Source organism: Alexandromys fortis, unplaced genomic scaffold (assembly GCF_014885135.2).
Source record: "Alexandromys fortis isolate MF-2015 unplaced genomic scaffold, M_Fortis_MF-2015_v1.1 scaffold_177, whole genome shotgun sequence".
Classification (NCBI taxonomy): domain Eukaryota; kingdom Metazoa; phylum Chordata; class Mammalia; order Rodentia; family Cricetidae; genus Alexandromys; species Alexandromys fortis.
The window spans coordinates 456,988-472,108 of NW_026068056.1; the positions used below are offsets into that span (position 1 = coordinate 456,988).

Below are 15,121 nucleotides of genomic sequence, written 5' to 3' on the forward strand. Positions count from 1 at the left end.
AAACCACAGACTTTCTGAGCTCACAGTCCAAGCTTACGGCTATTTAACTTTAAACATAGTGGACAGGAAGTGGTAAAGACTAGAGAATTCAGAAGGTGGCTCCAGTAGTGTGAACCTTTGATTCTGAATTATGTCTGTGGTATAAACCGAGCTGAGGGAGACAAGGACCCTCCTAGAAGGCTCTGCCAGCACCATTGTAACATCACAGATGCACAGAATTCAATCCTAATTGTGTTAAAGTCTGTAATAGTTTTTAAAATCAATTATTTGGTTTAACACAAAAGAGTTTCTCAAAGCTAGCAAGCCCAGAAGCTATATAATAAGAATGTTGGCTATAGTTAGACTACTTTATAAGTTTTAAATTTTAGACATTAAAAACATAAATAACTACGTAGGTGGACAATATTTACAATTCAGGTAACAAATACATAGCATTTGAAATCTATGGATAATTCTTCCCTGTGGGTTGGTGAAAGTCAAGGAACCAGTGGAAGGAGAGAAGATCCCAGAAGTTGTTCAGTGGAGGCTGAACTGGGGCTTCATCATTTGGGAAGCTGATCACCAGTGGAGAGTCTCAGAGCAGATGATCACAAGGCAGTTTGTCTTCTGTTATTCACATTAGCAGAAAAGGTGGGTCTAGTACCTAAATGTCCGCAGCCATGGAGGTACAAGGACAGGACCATCACAAAGGCTCTAAGATGGGGAGCTGGGACTTCTCTGAGCATTCCTCGGATGCTTACTGCCTTGAGTTAGCTTGACCTCATTTAACCCTCATCGAGGGCTGGATGCAGCCTGATCTGGGTGCAGGAGGTCGTGTCTTCCAGCATACATTACATCACCTTCAGTACTGCCTCCCTCATAACAAATAAAAGCTAATCATTTATTTATTCAGAAAGCATTAACTATAATCCAGAGGCCATCAATACAGATGCTTGGAAGGTCATAAAAAGCTGTGCTCAGCCTTAACCCAGTTAACCTGACAACATACGTAACCTAGACGACAGCATGCTTGGTAGGGTGGTTTGAATGAGAATGGCCTCCATAGGCTCACGTGTTTGAACACTTGGTCTCTGGTTGATGGGACTATCTGAGAAAGATTAGAAGCTGTGACCTCTGAGGAGGTGTGTCCTAGGGTATGGATTCTCTCTGCCTTGTGGTTGTGTCTCACAATATAAGCTCTCGCAGCCATTGCTCCAGAACCATGCCTGCCTGTCTTCTTCTATGCTTCCTGCCGTAATGGTCACAGACTCTAAGCCTCTGGAGCTGTAAACTCAAAATAAATGTTTTCTTTGTGATAAGTTGCCTTGATTCTGGTGTCTTATCACAGCAATGGAAAAATAACTAAGATAGCCCCATATGGCTATCATAGAAGAAACAGCTTTGAAACCATTTCTAGAAAATGTAAGGCTCAAAGCAAAAAGCTTCCCAACATTTAAGGAAGAAATATCAATTTAATGCAAAGCTATACTATGGTGTTAATATGTCCCCCAAAATTCCTATGTCAGAAAACTAGCCCCCAAATCCTTATGTGAATAAGGAAGTGAAACTCTTCTGTAGTAATCAGGAGTAGATAAGGCTTTGAGGATCTGGTCCTACAATGACACAGGTGGCTTTGTAACAAAAGGAAGAGACACATGAGCTGGTACTCTTGCCTAGTTTGCAATGTCACAGTGAAGCCAGACAAACCTCACCAGATTCCTATGTCTCTCTCTCTTGGACTTTCCAGATTGTAGAACTATGAACCATATCGAATATTATTCTCTATAAATTTTTCTCAGATTCTTTGTTATTGTAATAGAAAACAGAGAAAGAACAAGTAGCAGAAGCTGAAAAATGCTTCTTCCTACGTCTATTCTGTAGCTAGTAGTGCCTTGAGCTAAAAACACAACCAATATACTACTAGAGAACTAGTTCCCTCATGCTCACAGATGCAGAAATCTCCAAAATAATATGGGGATATTGAGCCCAGGAACATTCACAGGAGGTAATACATCATGGATGGTTGTAATTTATTCTGGGAATGTAAGGTTGACTTCACATCTGAAGATAAAACAACATCATTTATCATATTGACAGACTAAAAAGAACAAAACAACATCATACATACAAAATCACCTCCTACATATAGGAAAGGCATCATCAAACCCAACACACACTCATTAAGAAATCTCAGAGCAAGGTACTGATGAACAGGCAAATGATGTCACCTACAGAGAGACTTAGAGGCTACCATACAAAAGGACAAAGGCTGGATGCCTCTCCTTCACAGTCCAGAAAGCCAGCAATGCCCACCTTCTTCACACGTCTGTGGAGTGGGATTGAGTACCAGGTAGGAAGAGAAGAATCTACCCATAGAAAAGATGACTATAAAAAAGATTTCAAGAATTCTGTGTTTTAAAGCCACAAACCCAAACTTGGAAATGCTTCTGAATGTAAAGTCGATGCCCAAATCCAATCAATCCCCTGTATATTAGCAGCTCATGATTGTGTATTGATATTGAGACATCATCTATTTTCCTATCTCTGAAACATCCGTGTTGAATAGTTAGAGATGAATATAACGAAACAAAGGTGAGACCTGTATGAGAAAAACTACAGAACAGTTGAGGGAGAACGAAGATTGGAACCAGCAGCCTTCCTATTGAGGAGAACAGTGTGAGATAAATAGGTTGAGGGGGGCCTCTAGTGAGTTAGCTTTGCCCTTATCATCTTCAGGCAATTTTTATTTATTATAACATAATAAGGGAGTAAGCTGCTTGTTCTTACCAGCCACCTGGCTAACTTAGCCCTGAAATATTCACGCAGAAACTGTATTAATTAAAACACTGTTTGGCCCATTAGCTCTAGCTTCTTATTGGCTAACTCTTATATATTAATTTAACCCATCCCCATTAATCCGTATATCACCATGAGATTGTGGTTCACTAGCAAAGTTTCAGCACGTCTATCTCCGGCGGCAGTTCTGTGGTGTCTCTCCTAATCTGCCGTCTTCCTCCCAGCATTCCATTTAGTTTTCCCTAACTACCTAAGTTCTACCCTATCAACAGGCCAAGGCAGTTTCTTTATTCATTAACCAATAATAGCAACACATAGTCAGAGGACCTCCCACGCCAAAACATAAATAAAATATCACTATAGTCCCAAGATTAGCTGGCATCACTTAGGGAGTGTTTTTTCTCTAGAAGATTGAAAATCCAGTGTTAGACCTGCACTCCCAGGCTTGGAGCCAGAGAATGTAGGAGGCTTTAAAGAACAGTAAAAGGGAGGTAGGTGAGAGGGGTGAATAGGAGTGCGTGTGTGTGCGTGCATCCATGTGTTTCTGTGAATGTGTGCATACATGTGTGTCTGTGGGTGCATGCGTGCAGGTGTGTCTGTGAGTGCATACGTGCATGTGGAAGGTGATTTATCAAAATCTGTTGAACTTGTTTTAAAGCCACCCTTCATTGTCATTTTAGCCCTTAAATGCCTAACCTATAAAAATAGATCCATGCCCACATCCATAGAGACATGTGGGCAGAGTCTTTGGTGTGGTGCTGTGGTCATAGCTGCTCCAGCAGCTGTGCAGTTGTTCCCCTGTCCACAGTTTCTAGATCTGCGATTCCCCATGTGGTAAAGCTTACTGCCCCCCCACAAGGCAATCACACTCTGAGCACACTGGCATCATCTCCACCATGGCAGGAGCACAGTCGAGCCATCCTGCATCGGTCCTGCGTTGCTGTGTCAGCTGAGACAGAGCACAGAGCATTCTGCTTTCTTGCTCAGCTCTCACACTGAACAGTTGCTTTTCTCCTGTGGACTGCAGAGCATGTGTTTGCCACATGTTTATCTGTGGGTTATCCCGTGCTTACAGGGGTTCGCAGGCCTAGTGCTCCTGAGAACCAGAAGGTTGTAGTGTGTGCACCCAGTAGAGACATTGTGGGTACAGGCTCAGCTTTCTGTGGCTGGTACAGTGCTTCTGGCCAGAAGTTCAAAGCTAATGGTTCAGCCATGTCTAACTGATAAGGTATCTTTAAACAAAAATGCATTTTAAAAATGTGGACACAAAGGCATTAGGAGCAAAGTCCTGGGTTCCCCTGGGTATGAGGATCCAGTGTACACTCGTTTAGTGTTCATGGTGACTTTGGGAATGCATCCACTGAGAACCACCCTGCCTGTAGTGAAGACTGCATGAATGAAGGCATATGAAGGTGATACAGTTAGCACAAAGAGCAATAATTCCGACAAACCAACTCTTTGCAATCATTTTCTTAAGGTTTCATTGCACGAGAAGAAGCTGAGGCACAAGGCATTGTCACTTCTAATGGCGTGGCTCACTCTCCAAGTGGTCACTGCAGCACTGTGGAGTGACAGACACCAGAACGATGATGAGGGCCCTAGGAGGTGGGCTGGGGTCAGAACAGGAGTGTGTGTCAGGGCAGAGGGCAGGGTAGGTCCGAGGAACCTCAAGGTTGGTGATGCACATACTCACAGTGAGGGCTGGATACGAAGGAATCTGGTGGAAAAGCAAGCATGCCCTCTGTGTGCTGACTCCCAGGGAGTCCCACAGGGGGAATCCACAATGCTGAAGAGACAAGTTATGTAACAGTGTGCAGAATCTGCTTCTGTTTTAGTAGCAACTCTACTTAGTATATGAGTCTAAATGTAAGAATAAAAGAAAAAGATGGTAACTGAGCACCGAGGAACTTGGGGTCTTACAGGAAAATGATACTTGTTTTTATGTTCGCGTCCATCGATTTGCTCCAACAGACACAATAAGGACCATTTTGTTGAAACTTGAAATAAAGCACAAATAGAATGTTTGAAAGCATCGATTAGCTGCATTTTGATTGGCTAACTAAGAAAAGATATAACCATACTTAATGTTGCTGGTTCCCTGCTTAATTTATCTCAGTAGAGGATTTTGAGGATGGCTCCAGTGTTACGAAAAGATTCAGAGTTGTTACAGGCAATACCTGTAAATTTTGTTTTCTTTTCTTTTTTTCCTTTAGGAATTCTTAAGAGCCATCAGATATGAAATATCTCCGGATAGAGAGTATGCGCTGTTTGCCTATAACGTGGAACCGGTGAGTCTGCCTCTTCCCCTTAGATAGAGGAATTGTTTTCTGTTCTGCTACCTTCTAAGAGTGCTTCCTGAATGCACCTTCCTCATGATCCCCAACCCTGAAACAGTTTGCATACCTGGGGTAGCCTCTTTCCTGTGTCATACCACCACATGGGAGAGAAGAGAGACATAAAAACTTTCTTGGCAGGAACAATGACTTCTTTTGAGAGATATTCCGAGGAGATACCCCTTGTACTTCCCCAGTTCCCAGTGAAATGATCAATTTCGGGCCTGAAACAAAAGGCAGTCCCCAGTGGATTCTACCTGCACTGCCTGGCCTTGCCGGAGTCCTGGTGAAAGTTAAGTCACTTTCCCGTATGTGTTTTCCGGCTTGTTGGTGCTGTATGAGTCTCCCACGCCCTAAAATCTCGCTAAAGTTCATTGTAAAAGTCTCACCCTGGGTTTGAGCAGCTGCCTAAACATCCATTCCCTGCCTGCTTTCTCGTTCTTAGTTCCTTCCAGTTCACTGGTCTCCAGTTCTCCTAAGATCATCTTGTTAGTGTTTCTTGACCCTCTCATGGGGTAAGAGCCCCTGAGAGGTGCCTCATGTCAGAGAGGCTCTGTGGTGAGCCTTGTGTGGGAGAGGTACTGGTTTCTATCCCGTAACAAAAACTGAGAAATTGGTGACTGTGAATCAGTAATCCAATTCTAAAATTTTGTAAAAGTTTGGCAACCAGGTTATTTGTGGATATTTCAACTTTATTCTAATAAATGTAGATCATTGACGGTCTATCTTAATTTTTTGAATGTCTGTTATCCAAGAGTGTTCATTTTCAATCTCTAAATTCTTGAGGACTGTTGGGCATCTGGGTCCATTTGATCGGGTGAGTCTGGATTCTCAAAGGAGAGCTTTTGCCTTGCCACTGTCTCTTTTGCTGTGCCCAGCTGTCAGGGGCTGCCTTGGGCTTTGCGTGACTGAGCATGGTGTCCCCAGAGCACAGCTCTCTCAGAAACTGCCAGAAATGGAGTGGATGAAACAGGTACCTGCAGCACTCTGGATTCACTGAGCCAGCCTGAAGTTCAGGTTCTCTTGAGTCTTTTAATCGCTAAACCAGCCAACAGTGGGATCCAGAATGTCCCACCTCCAGAAACCTTCAAGGCAGAGCTGTGTTTGTTCCTCAGAATGTACTGAAGGGCGCTGTCAGGTACTCACTGGCGCAGGGGTGCTCTTGTGTTAGGTTCCATGTATCTGTGCTTTGATGGATCCTGTGCCCATCCTCTTCCCCAGGACTCCTTTCAAAGGACACCCTGCAGTGCCGTCACCACTGACAGTCATTTGGTAGAGATGCTTTTGTCCAACATGAGTCTCTGCCACATGGGACACTAGCTAGAAATGAGACCCTTGATGTGACCCTTGCTCCCTCTGCTGTTTTTATTGAAATTTAAAGTAAGGCCCAAAACAAAAGTTCGATTTGTTTTCTCAGCCAAAGGAAAATACAGGACTTTGAAAGGATTCAGAGAACAATAAAATCATTTAAGTATAAAAAAAAAGTATTTGCTTCTTGTGATAAACACCATGAGCAAAAGAACTTAGGGGAGTAAAGAATTTCTTAGGCTGACTCTTCCCAGTCACAATCCATCATCAAGGGAAATTGGGCCGAACCTCAAGGCAGGAACCCAGAGTGAGAAACATAAAGGAAGAGGGATTGGCTAACTTTCCACCTTGCTCTCTGGCAGCTTCCTCATGCAGCCCAGATCCACTTGCTAGAGCTGAGGCCTCGCTCATCAGTAAGACAGTTCCTCACCAACTTGCACAAACCACTTGGAGAGAGGAGGCGGCTCTTCAGTGGATTTGTCCCTTTCGCCAGGATATTCTAAACTGTGTCCAGTTAACAATGAAAACCTAGCCAGCAAAATATGAAAATCCCATGGTTAAAAGTTGATATTTACCTCTAACTTGAGCAGAAGTAGTTGTTAATTCAGTACTGAGTGGCTAGCATGCCGTCATTATGAGGGCAGATTCCCAGAATCCCTTCTGCTTCGGGAGGAGCCATGAAAGGGGATGTGCATGGATTCCTGCCTGTCCGTCAGGGAGGACTTCCTGACCAGATGGTCATTGTAAACATTTCTAGAGAAGGGGGTGGATGCTTTCATGGGGAACATCTTAACCTATAATTATGGAATAAGTGGGGTAATTATTATTAAGAGGCTTAGGTTAATAATATAATGATTAATTCACTAATAATATAAAGAACTAATGTGCAAAGGGATCTGAGAACTGTAATTAAAGTTAAGTTCTTCCTTACTGCATTGTGGAGTAAAAGGTTTGGTATTCCCAGGGGGTGCATAGCATTTCCCGGGGGGGAGCAGGTTTTCAGTTTTAGCTTGTATTCATTTTTTTCATGCAATATATTCTGATTGCATTCTTTCCCCTTACCCAACTCTTCCCAGATTCCTCTCACCACCCTGCCTACCCAACTTCAGATGTCCTCTCTCTTAGAAAATAAAATTCAGAACAAAAAAATGCACATCTGAAAACAAAGGGGTCCACTTTTCCTCAGCCATCTACCCCCAAGCATGGGGCCTGCCCCAGTGTGGTTGGCCACCCAGTCACCCAGTGTCACACAGGCCATTGGAGGAAACCAATCCTTTCTCTCTCAACATCAACCACAAATAGCTTCTTGGTTAAGGCTGGCACTCCAGGATCACCTCCCTGTAAAAGTATTAGTTATCACATAGATTTGAGAGAAAATAAATTCAGTCTTGTTTTTCCTGTTTTCTAGACATAAAGTATCTGTGGGTCCATAAGCAGTGTGCCTAGAATGTGGAGTATAGTGTTCCTATGTGTGTGGTCCCAGCCTCATGGCCACAAATGTATCTATTTTCTATTTTCACCATCTCCCCTCTTCCCTAAAGATTATTCCTGCCTCAAACAGCTAATGTTTGTCACATGAGTTCTGTTTCAGGGATAGAAAGAACTTCCTGTCATTTCTCAGGGCACATCTTCTGAAGAATTCTCCCAGAACTAAGCTGGTTGTCAGGGGAATCGTAGTTTTTAATTTGTAGTTTAAAAGTGATACTAACTCCCAATAAGAAAAAAATGCTTTGAAACAAACTTGCTTCATTAGTGCAATCCTGTTCCTTCCCGCAGAGAGTGGCTGACAAGCATGGCACATTTCCTAAGCTCTGCGGTGGAAGAGAAAAAATAACTTAAATCGCAGCATCTTAGATCATTTCAAAATACAGATGCACTTTGTGAGAGAAAAGAGAAAATCTATCTGCGAAAGATTCCTCCTTGGATAACACTTTCTTTTAAAAAGCCCTGAATATTTGCACATAATTTGACTTCTGTGTTTAAAAATGACATCGAGATGGGGCTGTTTTTAAAGCCCTTTAACACCATTCGGTCCCAAATAAAGTAGCATTTTGTTCAAAAAGATGGTCTAAATAAAGGCCCAGTCACTCAGTCACCGATGCATGTAACAAGAGACCTCAACACACGTGGCTTAAAACAAGCAGTATCCATATCTCATGGTTTCTGTGGGTCAGAAATCAGGGCTCAGGTTAGCTGGGTCTGTTGACTTATTTTTATTTATTTATTTATTAAAGATTTCTGCCTCCTCCCCGCCACCGCCTCCCATTTCCCTCCTTCTCCCCCAATCAAGTCCTCCTCCCTCATCAGCCCGAAGAGCAATCAGGGTTCCCTGCCCTGTGTGAAGTCCAAGAACCACCCACCTCCATCCAGGTCTAGTAAGATGAGCATCCAAACTGCCTAGGCTTCTGTTGACTTATTAAGTCAACAGTCTGAAGTCAAGAGCCATTATCATGCTTGGCTGTGGTGGCACAGACCTGTAATCCCAGCACTTGAGACGCTGAGGCAGGAGGACTACTGTGAGTCCAGTACTATAGTTCTGAGGATCTAGGTAGTATCTTTATTTTACTGGTCCTGAACACACAGCAAGACGCATCCCCTTTCTGCTGTAAACTTCATTGTCATGCCTATACTAAGTTGCATAATGAGTTATAGATCAGGACTCTGCCACAAAAACTGCCATCATCATCATCATCATTACTATCTTCATCATCATCTGGACTACAGTCACATCTCGAGACTGTGGTGAAAAATGGTCCATCCCTAGTTCCTTCGCATGGATATTGATAGGGCTCCCTCATGGGCCAGAGAATATCTTCGGTATCTCTCCAAAGACCCTCTAAAATGCAGTGGCTTATTCTTCAGAGCAGCAAGCAAGAAGAGTGTTGATTGGGCAGGTGCCTGTCAGTATTTCGGATCCGTTGTGGAGGCTCCCTCATCTTTCCACTGTCCATTCGCTAGAAACTGGATACGGGTCCAGCCCATCACAAGCAGTGTGGACTGAAAAGCCAGGAGTCTCTGAAGCTATTACAGGTCTTGCCCCTTGTAGCTTTGTCCCTCTTTCTCACATGGCTCCCAAAACCCCAAGAAGTCAGGGAGCAGGGAGGTGTGAGTTGAGCAGGGTCTTGAGCAAATACTGTGCTGTGGGGAGGGATGATCCCCTCACGCTTTTTCAAGTGTTTGCGTGGCAACGAGGTTTATTGGAGAAGGGAGATGAGCACGTAGCGACTCCAAATTAGTCGCCTGGGTTCCACACAGACCTAAGAAATGATGTCGAAGGATGCTAACGCAGTTCTTCATAGGTAGTGCTCCACTGTCTTGCCGTCTCAGTGTTGTGTGCTCAGGATAAGTAGAATAAAATCACAACACAGACCCGCAGAACTATATTACTACTATGATTGTCCTGAGAATCCAGGCTAAAAAAAAAAAAACTGATTTTTTTTTAATGTGTGGTAATTTTGCTGCCAAATCTAAAATTTAGCAAAAACTTAGTTAAATTTCCTTGCATTTGCTGGTACCTTTCTTACAGAGTTTTATAAGTTATGTACTCAGAAGGGAAAAAAAATGAGCCCATATCTTTTTTATTTATTTATTTATTTATTTATTTATTTATTTATTTATTAAAGATTTCTGTCTCTTCCCCACCGCCGCCTCCCCTTTCCCTCCCCCTCCCCCAATCAAGTCCCCCTCCCTCCCTCGTCAGCCCAAAGAGCAATCAGGGTTCCCTGCCCTGTGGGAAGTCCAAGGACCACCCACCTCCATCCATCCAGGTCTAGTAAGGTTAGCATCCACGAAACTGCCTAGGCTCCATCTTATACCCATACTTACTGATGGCACCCCCAGCCAGCTGGGGCGGCAATCGGGTGCTTCGTTACTCTATGTACAGGTGGTAGTTTGTAGAGATGACTTTGAGACTCATACCCAGTGTCACTACCAAGTCATACGTCTCTTGGCCATGCCCAACATGCCCCGTGGGCATTGGTACTGAAGCCAGAAACGGACCTGTGAGACTTGAGCAGCCCCAGGTAACTGTCCTTCCCAGGAGACAAAAAGTAGCATTTTTTCTTGATTTTCTAACTCTTAAAATATTTCCTATGCTGGTTTATAGCCAAGTAGCAGACATTTGATCAGTTTTGCGTTTCTCAAAGTTGGGTAACAGATGCCAGTGAAGAATCCGAAAGTTGAACGATCCTTCAGCCCAATAGCTTCTGTCTTGGCGGGGACTGGTGTGAGATGCTCTGGTTGGCTCCCTCCTCAGAACAGCTCTCTCCTCAGAATGGAGAAGCCATTCCTCACCCCTGAGGAGAGGAAGCATCTTCCTCCTCACAGCGATGACAGGTGCTATGTAAGCTTCCTTCTCACAGGACAGAGTTTTCCCATATAGCTTCTTCCTCGGGGAAGAGGAGTGACTTCTTCCTTACAGGGAAAAGATGTGAGGTGCCCTGTTCACCTCCTTCCTCAGAACACATGCTGTGCTGAGTATAGCTGCCCCCTCAGATAAGACATGGTGCTGTGTAAACATTCTCCTCAGAGGGCAGAGGTGTCCGGTACAGCTTCTTCAGGGGAGAAGGCTGTGAGGTGCCTTTCACGCTTCCTCCTCAGAATGGGGATGGTGCTGTGTAAGCTTTCTCCTCAGAGGGCAGAGAAGTGTGAGGTACAATCTACAGCTCTTTACTCAGAGCACATGGTGTGCTATGTATAGCTTCCTCCTCAGAGGGGAGAAATGCCTTCAGATGAGCAAGGTGCCCTGTACACCTTCTTCCTCAAGAGAGACAGAGACGTGTGAGGTTCCGAGTGCAATTTCCTCCTCAGGGGATAATGATGCCATGTAAGCTTCCTCAGAGGAAAAGGACATCCTATAGCCCCTTGTCATAGGAGAGAGGGTGCACACAGCGTGTAGCTGCTTGCTTCTCCCCTTACATGGTTATCTGCTCAGTCCAGAAGAAAGACATGATGATGCCAAGGTGTATACTACAGGAGCGAAACAAATTTCCTCTTCAAGAAAAATCTTTTTCCTGCACTTTGTTAGTTAATGTAGCCTATTTTACCACCTGAGGGACTTTGAAATATAATATTTATGTGCAGCTGAAAAGCACCCAAACATGGATAGACCTGCTTCGGCATACTTGGTAAGATGAATTCCATCCAAATTCCATGGTCTTTTATGCACATCTTCGGTGGAGTCACACACACAAACGCGCGCACGTGCACACACACACATACAATCATTACTATTTTTAAAGAACATGAGGGCTCGGGAAATGGCTAGTGGTTAAGAATGCATATTGTTCTTTCTGAGGATCTGAGTTCAGTTCTTGGCACCCACATTAGGCAGCTCAAAACTACCTGTAACTCCAGCTGCAGGGACTCTGATTCAACTCTCTCACTGACCCCCCTCTCCTGGCCTCTTTGGACACTGCTCATGTAAACACATGTGCACACACACATATGTGTGCACGCATACAAAAGAGAGTGTGTGCAGAGTAATTTCTAGGCCCTCCTCTAGAAGCAGCTGGTCCGCATGCACCTTTCTTCCCACTCGGCTGACAATGGACTTGTAGGAAGTCCCCACCTGAATGTTCCTCAAATGCAGACTCCAAGTCCATGCTGCAGCAAGACCTAAGTCTGCTCAGCTAGTCCTGATTGCCGCAGCAGCTCCTGCAGTGGTAGAAGTGGAGTCTGACTTTCAGTAACAGTCCCTCTTCTCTAGAGAAGATGAGTGGCCTACAGGACTCCCTGAATCTGCACCCACACCCACATTTTCCTTTCTGTGTCTCCTTTAGGAGCCACAGAACAACTTTCTTTAGGAGCCAAACTTCTTTTGGTGGCGGAGGGAGGGTGTTTTGTTTCTCTTTAGCTTTGCTTTGTAATTCATAAAAAGTGATGAGTTTCATTGTGGCATTTACTTACATACATATTTTGGTCTCATTGATCCTCCTCCCCACACCTGCTATCTGTGCCCTTCCTCACTCTTGTTAGTCCCCTTCGTCCCCCAGATTCCTCCCTCTGCTGTCACAAAGTATGTGTTCAATTACCCTCTTCTCTCTCCATCACCTTTCTGCTTTCATGGTCACCTTTCTACTTTCATGACCTTTACTCCCCTGAATAGATGTGAACGTAAAATTGAGGCTGTTACAACGAAAGAAAACATGTAAACATCTGGTGTTTGTCTTTTAGAGTCTGATTTATTGCATTTAACATAGTAATCTCTATATCGGAAACTCACCAAGGCCAGCTGGCCTGGGTTTGAAAAAGCCTGGGTTAAAACCAGTCTTGCTGAACATAGCGGACAATGAGGACTACTGAGACCTCAAGAACAATGGCAATGGGTTTTTGATCCTACTGTACCTATTGGTTTCGTGGGAGCCTAGGCAGTTTAGATGCTCACCTTACTAGACCTGGATGGAGGTGGGTGGTCTTTGGACTTCCCACAGGGCAGGGAACCCTGATTGCTCTTTGGGCTGACGAGGGAGGGGGACTTGATTGGGGGAGGAGGAGGGAAAGGGGAGGCGGCGGTGGGGAAGAGACAGAAATCTTTAATAAATAAATAAAAAAAAACATAGTAATCTCTAGCTCCATCCATTTTCCTGAAAATGCCTTGGCTTTCTTTATAGCTAAACACTGTTCCACTGTGCATATATATAATAGGTATCTGCATCTGTCTGTTGATGAACATCTAGCCTGGTTCCATCTCTTATCTCGTGTGAGTAGTTGTGTTGACAACAAACAAGGTTGTCAGTAGGTCAGATATCCAAAATGGGGAAACCTGAGCAAAAGTGGTAGAAGGTAGAATTATTATCAGAAAATAAATGCACGGGTGGTACATTGATCAAAGACAGAGCTTGAGATGAGGTTAATAGAAGAAATGGGCCATGAAGGGAAGGGTCAAGGAGCCAGTGGGGGTTAGCCAGCTGTCCTGGAAGTAAGGGGTGGCCCTTTACTGTAGGATACACTCAATGGTGTTTTGGGAAAGGGGGGAACTAGAGAATTAGAGACAGTCCGATTATGGAAGATGACATCAGAAAGGGCTCCTAAAAGGAACAAGGTGACCTCCTGAGGCCAGGCTTCTGTGTAGGTAGAACACGTAAATATCAGCATTCCTGGGAGAAGCTAGGGCCACAGAAGCCACAGGTGTTTGGGAAGTGGGGGCAGGGAAGGATGGGAGCATACAACCATTCCCATGCCTGTCAGAAGCCAGCTGGGAGACAGGATTGGAGACAGCTTCACCTCAGGAGCCACGGCTGTGATAATGTAGTAACAATAATAATTCTTAAAGACCACCAGCTCGGGGAGAGGCTCTGCATGATCTAACGCGACCAGTGAAGTTTGTGTAATTGGTAATAAAGGAAATGAAATGTAAATGAGGAGAGATACAGGTTTGCTAAGTGAGATGGCCAGATATTAGATAGAGCATACTTAATTGTCTTTACTGTGAATGGCCATCCCTGTAATGTAGCGGGCGGGGGGAGGGGGGTGACGGGACTCAAATCCTTCCTAAAAGATTGGTTCTTCATTTCCCATTCCGCTGTCTTTGATTGAGGGAGAGCTGGTTAACAGCAATTATATGCAGAGCCTCGCAGCTGATTAATATGGAACAAGCTCCCCTGGCCATCTGAGCAAACAATTAGGACTTGGAGACTTACTGTGGACCATTATCACTGCTGTGTGCCTGGAGATTTTCATACCCCTGAAAACCATAAGGATTAGTAAACGTGATGGGTTAGGGACAGCTCTATTTGTGATTCAGCCCCCACTGTGTCTCAGAAATGATTTAGAAAAATGTTTAAGTAAGATGCCATCTGCGGCCTTGCCCGGTATATGACACGATCGTCCACCTAGCGCGGGGGATAGAGAACAGCCGGAAACACTCTACACGTGCTTGCTTTTCTTCTAGGCCACCAGCATGATGACTTCAGCAGTAGCAGACAGACTTTGCAGGGCATAATTTCCAAACCTTTTGAGCTCCCACTTAGTCCTCGCTGTGCTCCCAGTAAAGATGCTGAATTCTCTAAAGTTCTGGCCCTCATGGCATCATAGGGCAAGTGCCTTGGATTCTGGTCCTTCACAGAGTCAAAAGTTTTCATCTTCCAGCAGGCAGTGTTTCTACCTTACAGCTTCCTTTATTCCTGGGCTTTGTTATCATCAAAAGCCTGCGCGCGAGCAATTGGGCCTTTGGCCATGGTCTTGCAGACTCTGCATGCTAATGCACATTGGCACAGCTTCGAGGGGTTGCTGCTGCAGCTGCTGTGGTGGCATTTTGGACCAAGTCCATTGCTACAGTTTCTGAATCTCTAGAAATGATTAAGTAATTGTTGAATTGCCTGAGCAATCCCTAAATCGCCTGTCACCTTTGGTCCCTCAATGCCCTGCCACCACTAGATGGCTATAATTTGACAGGCTCTCCAGTGCCTATTTACAAGACTACAAGACTTTGCTTGCAGGGATGTGTGTGTGTGTGTGCGCGCGCACGCACGTGCGCACACACACCTGTACTTGGGTGCACATGTGTCTCACAGAAGGTGGAAATGCAGAGGAGTTGGTCCTGCATTTAATGCTCCAGAAGTCTGCTGGGTGGTGAAGGAAACACATACTGAAAACATCATTCTTCGACATGAATAGAATGAGTGGAGCAAGAACAATGTTAGGACATGGCTGTAACTGTGCTTGGCACCTCACCTGACTGCCCACAACTTTGGGCATTCTCCATG

The 15,121-nt window shown here is 44.5% G+C and overlaps 1 protein-coding gene across 1 annotated transcript in view; it reads left to right on the forward strand.

Moving 5' to 3' along the window:
• The window catches only part of Dpp6 (dipeptidyl peptidase like 6), a 434,651-nt gene that overhangs the window by 193,512 nt on the left and 226,018 nt on the right, over nt 1-15,121 (forward strand). Inside the window, exon 5 of the mRNA XM_050119955.1 lies at nt 4,989-5,063. Within this exon, the coding sequence (XP_049975912.1) occupies nt 4,989-5,063 (75 nt within the window). The remainder of the gene's footprint in view (nt 1-4,988; nt 5,064-15,121) is intronic.